Source organism: Hevea brasiliensis, chromosome 9, assembly GCF_030052815.1.
Source record: "Hevea brasiliensis isolate MT/VB/25A 57/8 chromosome 9, ASM3005281v1, whole genome shotgun sequence".
Lineage (NCBI taxonomy): Eukaryota > Viridiplantae > Streptophyta > Magnoliopsida > Malpighiales > Euphorbiaceae > Hevea > Hevea brasiliensis.
The window spans coordinates 26,997,279-27,008,021 of record NC_079501.1 but is presented as its reverse complement, the minus strand read 5'-3'; the positions used below and the strand labels follow the sequence as shown (position 1 = coordinate 27,008,021).

At 35.0% G+C, this 10,743-nt stretch overlaps 1 protein-coding gene across 1 annotated transcript; it reads left to right on the top strand.

Moving 5' to 3' along the window:
- Positions 1-209: 209 nt before the first annotated feature.
- LOC110642098 (amine oxidase [copper-containing] gamma 2) lies at positions 210-3,165 on the top strand. The gene is made up of 4 exons (XM_021794043.2): positions 210-1,647; positions 1,800-1,913; positions 2,134-2,681; positions 2,794-3,165. Exons 1-4 carry the CDS (start codon positions 316-318, stop codon positions 3,002-3,004), a joined length of 2,205 nt encoding a protein of 734 aa, XP_021649735.2. The 5' UTR covers positions 210-315; the 3' UTR covers positions 3,005-3,165.
- The last annotated feature ends 7,578 nt before the right edge of the window (positions 3,166-10,743 follow it).

Here is a 10,743-nt window from a genome sequence, read left to right as displayed (position 1 = left end):
TAAAAATATTTTTTTAATATATATTAATAAATTTTACAGTAAAAAAGTGAAGTTTTTAAGATATCAAACAACCGAAAAATGTGGAATTGAAAGCTGAAAAACCAGGATTTTTTTTTCCCTATAGGCCACAATAGCTTATGTATGCATGTTTCGATAATGACTTCATTTTGCTTTCGACTTGCCTTCAATTTTTTTTTCTTCATAATGATCTGTCTCGCAAGCTAGTAGCTCTTATCCATTTATTTCCATTGCAGGTCTTTATAATGACACATTGACAGAACCGAAGCTAACAAATACTAGTACAGTAAGAAGCCAATGGAATCAACAAATTTCTTCCGTTTCCTCCTCATCTTCTTAAGTGGAGCTCTTCTTTTACTGTTCACCTGGATTCATCTCCCATACGCTTCACCATCAAGCAACACTGACTTCCTCGACTGTGCCACCAACTCCCCTTGGTGCACCTCCAGAAACCGCTTCCTATCCAAGAAACCAGCCACCGTCAATATCCTCAAGAAACCCCCAAGACTCACGCGCCACCATCATGAGTCAGACGTTCCCCACCACCCGCTTGATCCCTTAACCATCCGAGAACTTAACAAAGTCCGTAAAATCCTATCATCTCACCAGCTCTTCAAGTCATCTCCCTTTGCTCTACACTCCGTAGTATTGGAAGAGCCCGACAAGTCACTTGTTCTCAAATGGCAAAAGGGAGACCCCATGTTACCCAGAAATGCTGCCGTCGTCGCACGTGTGAACGGTCAATCGCACGTGCTAACGGTGGATATAGATACCGGCGAGGTAAACGTACAAGAAGCCAATCCGCTCTCCGGTTACCCGACGATGACGATGGAGGACATGACTTCAGCGACATGGGCCCCACTATCTAACGCTGATTTCAACCGTACGATCATCGAGCGTGGAGTTGATCTGAAGGACCTGGCTTGCCTACCTATCTCTTTAGGTTGGTATGGTACGAAAGAAGAGAACAGGAGACTAATTAAGGTACAGTGCTACTCTATGGAGGGCACTGCAAACTTCTACATGAGGCCAATAGAAGGGTTGACTGTGCTTCTTGATATGGATACTAAACGAGTAGTGGAGATAACAGATAAAGGTAAGACCATACCCATACCGAAGGCCGCCAACACAGATTATCGCTATTCCGCCCAGGGGGTCAATCAAGAGAAGAAACTAATCAATCCAATTTCCATAGAGCAACCAAAAGGGCCAAGCTTTACTGTGGAAGATGACCACATGGTTAAATGGGCAAACTGGGAATTTCACCTCAAGCCCGACCCGAGAGCTGGGGTGATCATTTCTCGAGCTAGAGTCCAGGACCCGGATACTGGAGAGATGAGAAATGTGATGTACAAAGGGTTTACTTCAGAGTTATTTGTACCTTACATGGACCCTACAGATGCATGGTACTTTAAGACTTATATGGATGCGGGTGAATACGGGTTCGGGTTGCAGGCCATGCCGCTTGACCCACTTAATGATTGTCCTCGAAATGCGTATTATATGGACGGAGTATTCGCCGCCGGTGATGGATCTCCATACGTCCGATCAAACATGATTTGCGTGTTTGAGAGATATACTGGAGATATCGGGTGGCGGCACGCTGAGAGTCCGATTACGGGTATGGAGGTAAGGATCATTGGATTGGAATTGGATAAATTAATATTTAATGTTAATTATCTTTATATTTGTAAACATCTTTAGAATTAATTTTCTGGTTCCGACGTTGATGATGACGTAGTTGTGAAATTTGTGGCATCTTCTTTATTGTGTTTTGGCAGATTAGAGAAGTAAGGCCAAAGGTGACGCTTGTGGTTAGAATGGCAGCATCAGTGGCGAACTATGATTATATAGTTGATTGGGAGTTCCAGACAGATGGGCTAATCAGAATTAAGGTTAGTGATTTTTTTTTCTAAACACATTTTGTTTAATTTTTCTGTTCGCTGAAAATATCCAAGATGGAATCTTTATACAGGATTTTTTGTTATTGAGTTTGGACTTTCTAGCCACTGTATGCTAAATTCACGGACTTTTCATTTTGGACTTTTTCTTGGTGGTATTATCTATGCACTAGCGCTGGCTAGCTAATCTCTAAAGCAAAATGCATGGTCACAGGTTGGACTTAGTGGGATTTTGATGGTGAAAGGCAGCTCATACGTGAACATGAACCAAGTGCCAGGCCAAGAAAATCTCTACGGCACACTATTATCAGAAAACGTCATCGGTGTAATCCATGACCATTTCATCACATTTTACCTTGACATGGACATCGACGGATCTGATAATTCCTTCGTAAAGGTAAACATCCAAAGGAAGCGGACCTCTCCCGGAGAATCCCCAAGAAGAAGTTACTTGAAAGCTACAAGAAACGTGGCAAAGACAGAGAAAGATGCACAAATTCAGCTCAAACTTTATGAGCCATCGGAGTTCCATGTGATTAACCCGAACAAAAACACACGGGTGGGCAATCCTGTTGGGTATAAGGTGGTTCCTGGTGGCACGGCTGCTAGTTTGCTTGATCATGATGATCCACCACAGAAACGTGGAGCATTTACAAATAACCAAATATGGGTCACTCCATATAACCGGACCGAGGAGTGGGCAGGTGGGTTATTTGTTTACCAGAGTCATGGTGAAGACACTCTCGCAGTATGGTCTGACAGGTAAATAATTTAGTTTTCTTGAAAATTTTGGGCTTTAGGCTGATATTTTATTATTATTATTATTATTTCGTTTCAAAGGCTAAAAAAATCGTACTGATTTGTGGTGTGGTAGGGATCGTCCAATTGAGAACAAGGACATTGTGGTGTGGTACACGTTAGGTTTTCATCACATACCATGTCAGGAGGATTTTCCCATAATGCCAACAGTATCGTCCAGCTTTGATCTGAAGCCTGTCAATTTCTACGAGAGCAACCCTATTCTTGGTCTCCCACCTAATGTTGAGAAGGACTTGCCTGTTTGCAAGCCTTCAGATACTGCATGAATGGCAAATATGTCTTTTAGTTTTTGACTACATTTAGCGGACAAAAATAAAAAAAACAAAAAAAATTTTCTGTTTGCAAGCCATGCTTCTGTGGCTTGGGGCACAAATTTCTTGTCTGGCTCGTACAAATTTTAATGTAGGAAAAACTTTTTCAGTATATATATATGCTCTTAGATCAATAAGTTATAAAAAAAAAGGCTGGTGATTAATTTATTATCTACTGATAACCATGTGAAAAATCTTCTAACATTTTAGAGCTGAGTATGTGGCAGTAACATGGCCAGGGTTAATATGTTTCGGTTTGTAATCAAGGGATGCCCTAAATCAGATTGGGATGGATGATTCCTGTTCGCATCAATTCAGATTAAAAGAGAATTCATTGGTTTTTCTTTTATTTTAAAAAATGGAGGAGATTCTTAAATTTAAATTTAAATGTATTTTAAATTTAAATTAAATCGATTTTAATTTTATTTTAATTTCACAAAAAAAGAAATTTAAATATAACATTATTAATCAAATACGTTATTAAACTCTTCTACTATTCAGCTTTTATCTATTACACAACTAACAAAGTTTTAAACCTATTGATTGAAGTAAATTATTAAGTGATCATAGTTTTCTTGATGATTTGCTGTTAGTGGTTCCATGTGGAGAGTTAGCAACTAATAGCTGAAGGTCAAATTAATAGTTAAATTTAAAATCTTAACGCAATCCTAAAGCCTAAAATGAGTCCATGAAAGTGCTACAGAGAAGCAGCATAATCAATGAGACTTTGTCGTTAGTGGAAATTTACTTTCTGAATCCTGGTCCTCACCTGCACAGGAGGACACCAGCAGTCAGCATCGACTTGACAATTATTCTGACTTAATTTTACAATTCTTAACCAAGAATCCACAGAATGATTGTGAGTAGATATTTTTCTCAATTTTCTTCTGTAACGTTGCATCAAATCAAATAATTGTATATTTTTTTTTAAATTAATGAACTGATAATTGATGTAAGTATATTTTATGAGTTTCACATTTAATTAATAAATAATTATCATATGTTATAATTTGTCATACATTAACTCAATATTTACTCATTAATCTATTTCCAAAAACCAAAAAATACTTACCCATTAATTCAGTGCGATGTTTTTTATTGTATATAAAAATTTTTCACTACAAATTAAGGTAATGAAATTCTTCAACATTGCCTTTTCAAGGGTTTATTATTATAATAATGTGAAAAAAAATTAACAAATATAATATGAAGTAAAAATTATTTAACAAAATAATATGGTGTGCTAATGTCAATTTAATTAGAATTTGTACAAATAAGAGGAATGAGAAAATTAAATTTGCTTAAATTGTTTTGGTAGAGATAACTCTAAACTTAACAGTTAAATCAAGTTAATATATAGCCTTCAATACTCTCTGAGTTGGAGGGTAAATTTCTCATAATATTAGAGTAAGTTACAATCTGAGATCCAAGAAAGCAATGATAAGTGGTACCACAATAAGACAGACCTAGATAAATTTATGGATTAGTAATGTAATTATACTGTAAAGTCAAGCCCAAAAAAAAAAAAAAAATCAAACTGTAAATGAATCGCTGAATGCAATAGGGAGAATGTTGGAGTATAATATTGGAAACAAACAAAGAGAAACAAGAAATGCATAATAAGGAGACTCACAATCAAATCATGCTAACGATTTTCAACACTTTCAAGAATTTCTCAAATTTTTCGACTGAAAATGTTGAACTATTAGAAAGTTTTAATTCTTGGACTTGTGATTACCTCTACTAAACATATCATTTTAACTTAGTTCCCCTCACTATAAATTCACTATTAATTTCTTATTGATGTGAGACTCCGTCATACTCGTATCATCGTTTCCCACATTGATTTACAGCTTTATTTATTTATTCAGAACATATTTTGATTTTTTTTTTCTTCAAGAGAACATATTTTGAGTTGGAACATGTAGAATTAACGCAAAGGAAAACTCCAAGAAACAGCTCTTAATTATAGGGTGGAAAGAACAAAAATGACTAGGAATTGCAATGAGACTGTGTCCATGATCGATCCTACAAAAATATCACTTTCACTAGTTGCAATCATATTGCGCTTTAAACAGTGGCCACAATCAAGAAATCATGCAGTTGGTTAAAACTTGGAAGATCAAGAAGGCAACGAAATGATACATGATTGGTGGGTTTTGACAAGCTCTTTTGGGAAAGTTGTGGGTAAAGTAAATTCATAACTACTCCCTCCCAGCAAGTCCAAGGAGTTTGATGTTATAAATTATAATGAAACACTATGAAGATAAGAATTAACGAGTGGAGCTTCCACTATCATAAAGTAACAAAAAAGTGGTAATGCCCGTTTCCTTAAAACTTAAAAATTGCTCCGGCTAATAATCACATTTTCACATAGCTCTTCTTTATAAGGTCCCAAATTTCAGAAAATAGCAACTAGTAGTCTCCATTTTTAAGCTGTCCGCTGGAATTTCAACTTCAAATAGAATTAACAGTCAAAAGTAATTAGGAGGTTGAATTAAAAAAATTAAATTGGAGGATTTAATTCTAATTAGGAAGTTTAAATAAAAAGCAAAAAAAGAGGTTGCCAAAGTTTAAAAGAATTGATGGAGAATGGCCAAAACAAGCCCAATTTGGGCTTATTCTCTTTGTCCATTAATACAAAGACTTGCCAAAACCAAGAGAGAGGGACCGTGACAGGGCTTGAGATTGTGAGGTCACCACATTGTTTTTGTTGAGTGTTTATGCAGTGAAAAACACGGACGGGTCGGGTGAGTTGATTGTGCGGCCATGTGAGGTACTGTTTGTGAGTGAAAGAGGGAGAGAAAAAGTAAATAGTATTTATAATTTTTTTGGTTAGTTAACTTGTTGTAGAGTAAGTTTAGATAGAACCATCTTAAATTTTATATTATTCTTTTAATTTGATTTGTAAGTAATTTTTACAACAATTGGTATTAGAGAGCTCTGATTTGAAATATTAAAGATAGCGAGTACAAAGTTTGATGTGAAACTATTTAATAAAAAATAATTTTAATTTGCGACAAAACACCAGAATCTTTGTGTAACAAGGATTAATCAAATTATTGAATGAAAAGCAATTGGTGATTATCAAGGGTGATGATTGGGAAAAGTTTCAATAAAAGACAGTAAGTACGATTCGATTAATGTTTATAATGTCTTTAAAGAGATTTTTCCAATTGCTTTGTCGAAGAAATTGAAGAATTTGTAGTTGTCAAAGTCATTCATAAACTATTTGTACTTGAAGGAGTTGTACTGACTAAGGATGGAGGAGGATATTAATGTAATGAAATCATATCCATACCTTCTATAAATTAGTTACCCAATTGATTAGTATTGGTGCAAAAGTAAATGATGAAAATAAAGTCCTTTAGCTTATAATATCTCTCCCACGGTCTTTTATAAAAGTTTAGCAATGGCCCTAATAGTTGGGAGGAAACATTAAAGGTGAAGGATTTTATTGTAATTATCTTAGATGATGAGAAGTTCAAGAAGCCAAGTGAAAGCAATAATGGTGGAAGTAATCCATGTGAAAGTAATTTAAGAAGATTTAGTAGAACATGCTCAAGACTACGAGTGGACATTGCGGATAAAAAATGCTACTAATATCATGAGAAGAGCCACATTCAATACGTTTGTAAGAAAATATGAAGAAACATCCGGCAAAGTTCAAACTATTCTTGAAAAGTTGTGGAAAATAAGGGACAACTGCAATTGCATGTATTGAGGGGGATATTTGATGCTATTGTGAGTTTTTGAAGACCAGTTAAAGTGTCAAATCAGCTTATAAACAAAGAAAAACAGTGAGATTGATGGCCTATTAGCCAACCACTTCAACACTCAAGTTAGAGGTTTTAATTGAGAATGAAAGGTTGACTAATAGAAAGCTTCAGTAATTAATTTGGCAAAGTAAGCGTACCTGAATAATACTTGGTTCTCATATTTATAGATTGAGGGCTAAAGAGCCATTGTAACTAACTATGAGAATCTCAGATACTCAGTTGATATTCTGAGATTCTCGTTTATCAATCTGTCCTGATCGTTGACTGGTACTGGCTGATACGTGGTAAGGTTAATGCTCGGTCTGTCGAGCGAGCATTCACACTTGCTTTGATATCCCATTAGTGTTTGTTTGGCCCTACTAGTCTAAGCATTCTTTTGCTCGGTTCGGGTAGTCAGGTTTTGCTTTGTTCAGTGTGGTTGATCTAAACCATGTGCTGGTTGTTCTGGCTCCTAGTCGTGACTTCTTCTTTACTCTGACCCTCTAATTGAGCGCTGACACTTTGACTGTTATGTTGAATTTTTTGACCAAGCATTGACTATTTGACTCGGTTTTGAGCGAGTATTATATTGACACTAATGTTTTAAATATGAATGATGGTGAGGAAAAGACAGAGTTTTATCACAATATGAATGTTTAATGGATTCTGCTTGCTTATCTTATATTTGCTAAAAAAAATAATGGTTTGATGCCATTGACGAAATAAAAGAAAAGTGAGTAAAGCTAGCTAATGGCAAGAAAATGAGAATTAAAGGTGTTAGTAAAGTGAAAATTAAATTGCATGGTGATTGTATAAAAATATTTAATGAAGTGAGATATGTTCTTAAATTTAAAAAGAACTTAACTTGACAGGGTAAGTTGGATTCTTTAAGTTAGGTGTTCTACTTTTGGTAAGTCATTAGATAGCCGATACGCTATTATAATTATAAAAGTCTAGAAGTTTGGTGCAAGAAATCTTTATAAATTGGAAGGAAACAAGGTATCAAGTTGAGTCAATTTGCAACATCAATGATAAAGAGTGTAAGAAAAGTATTCAAACAAAAATTAATATTTGTAGAAGTTGAGAAAACAAATTTTATTTGACTTTGAAGTGGGGGTTATTGGAATTTCAAGTCTAAATAAAAGTAAGAGTCAAAATTAATTAGAAAGTTGAATTAAAAATTAAATAGTAGGATTGAATTTAAATAAAAACCAAAACAACAAGTTAGCAAAACCAAACTGATGGAGTGTAACCTCTTATCAATAAACATAGACAGGACCCCTTGGAATGCTATTACTGCTGTTAACTCTTTCTCCATGCTTGAAAGCTCTTCCTCCGGTGCTCTTTACTCATCTCTTGGGGAGGCTAATTTTGTGGCTGGCACTTTAGCATAACTAGGAGTCTTGCTGTCTGATGATGTAATTGCACTTCTTTGATTGTTTAGTTTGCTGTTTTGTCAAGGAAAGGCTGCTCCACAAGTTACGTCTATAAGGGGATTACCTGTTGGCATGGCCTAGTTTTGAAGCCTTCTTTCTTTATTTTATTCATGTTTATAAATAAATTTCTCTTGCTTAAATAAAAAAAAAAAACACCAAATTGATGGAGGAATGGCGGAAACAAGTCCACGTTGGACTTGTCCTCTTTGGCCATTAGAGGCCCATAACAGGGGCAGGTTATATGTGGCCAAAATCAAGAGAGAGGGTTGGTGAGAGAGCATGAAATTGTAAGGCCATCAAATTGTTTTTGTTGAGTGCGTAAGCAGTGTAAAACATGGGCGGCCATGTGAGATGATTGTGCGAGCTTCTGACTATGAAGTGTTGCTCATAATTATTTTTCTTTGTCACAGAATTTATTAGAGACTAGGCTTATGTCAAACTATCTTAAAATTTGTGTTATTGGCTTGATTTGCCGGTATCGCTGTTTTGCATTCACTCGACTTGCTCTCTTCTGCCATTACTGGCCCATAACAGGAGTAGGTTATATGTGGCCAAATCGTCTCTAATTCTGTGTTGTTGGCTTGATTTGCCGGTATCGCTGTCTTGTGTTCGCTTTGGGCCCATTGAGAAAAGAAATGATAGATGGGCATTTGCTTCCAGATATGAGCTCCATTGAAGCTTAAATAAGCTAGGCTGTTTAAAGTTATTTTTTAGTTCTTGGATTTAGAATATCATAGTAAATAACAGTTTGATTTGCTTTTTCACTTGCTCATTGATGCATGCATTTTAGATTATCATTTAGGGGTAATTTTTACACATAATTTACCCTTGTTCATAGCTATTACTATAGATATTAGCATATATTTAGTCAATTTTATAATTTTCACACTTCTTAGTTTAATTTTTGAAATTTATTTGTTTTATAGGTTAAATTTGGAGAAATGTGGTGTATTTTGATCAGAGTAGCCATTTGGAGGAGATTAGAGTTAAATTGCAAAAATTTTTGAAGTTGAGTAAAAAATGGCCGAGAGTTTCACAACCTGCGACACAACCGATTTAGCTTATGTAGCAGGTTGTGTCGATCGTTAGATATTCAGGCCGAGAGTTACACAACCCGCGATACAACCAATTCAGCTTATGTCGTTTTTACTGGAAATGGCTGACGTGGTATTTTTGATACTCTGATTTTATACCTCACTTTCTCTGGAATCTTCCACCTTTTTACCCATTCTAAGGCAGACCCCTAACCCATATAAAGTCTCCTTTATCATTTTCTTTCCATAAGGAGGAAGGGAGGCATTTTTGGCAAGAGAGAAAGGGAGAAAGAGAGGAGCACGTGAAGCAGATTTCTGCAGCAGCAGCAGCAGAGGCGTTCTGCACTCTCCAGCAGCAGATTCTGCAGTATTCTTCTGGGTTTTTCTATTCCTTAACTTAGATTTCCATTATTTCTTCATTTATACACTTGGGTTTGTCTTGAAACTATGATTTGTGAGTAGTTATTTGAGATTCTAGAGATGGGTTTGTAAATATTATTTTGTATTGTGGTTTTGAACTTATTTAGTCATTTAAATGAGGTTTATTACATTTTAATTTATTGCTTATGAACTTATTGCCTTGTTTGATGAATGGGCCCTCATTAAGTTAAGTTTTAATCCTTAATAGATGGACTGAAAAGTGAATATTTGGGATAGATAATCTTGCAATAAACTTAGTTTTCTTGGTGTTAAAGATAAGCTAAGAGGATTAAGGGGACTTTCCAAAATCAATTAGAGCTTTAATTGGGTTTTTGTTAGGTTTGAAATACCGTGAAAACAAGATTTGATTTAATGAAAACCAACTTTGAGATGCTTGAAAAAAGGTTTCAAAAATTTAAGAATTGATTTCCCTCAAAATTGCAATTCTCATGTGTTTGTCTAAATTAGGGATAAAACACATGCAAACAATATGGAAAATTCAATCTCTAGAATCACTTTAATTTTTATTGAATTTAGATTTAATCCCTCCAAATTTCATAAATAGCAAATTTCAATTTAAATCTTGGTAATCTAGTTTAATTAATTTAGTTAATTGTTTGATTTAGTTTAAATTCCTCAAATACAAATTTTAATTTCAAATTTTATTTTTAATATCTTTAAATTTTGTCATTCTAATTAGCTTATCCTTTTATTTCCAATTTAAGCACAATTCTCTGTGGGATCGATATCATTTTTTAAAACTATACTACTGTGACCCGTGCACTTGCGGATTACAACATTAAGTTTTTGGCGCCGTTGTCGGGGAATTGTTTGTTTTTAAGTTGGATTTTAATTGTTTAAAGCTGATTGGAATTTTTATTTTCTTTTATTTTCACTGTTGTTCCTTGTGTTTTTCAGGTACTTTTCTTGTTTATGAGACGATCGAAAAGCACAAGCGACACTGAATTGTTGTTTAACCCTGAAATTGAAAAATTCTGCCGAGCCAACAAAAAGGAATGCAAGAGAAGAAAGGAAGCAGAAAAGGA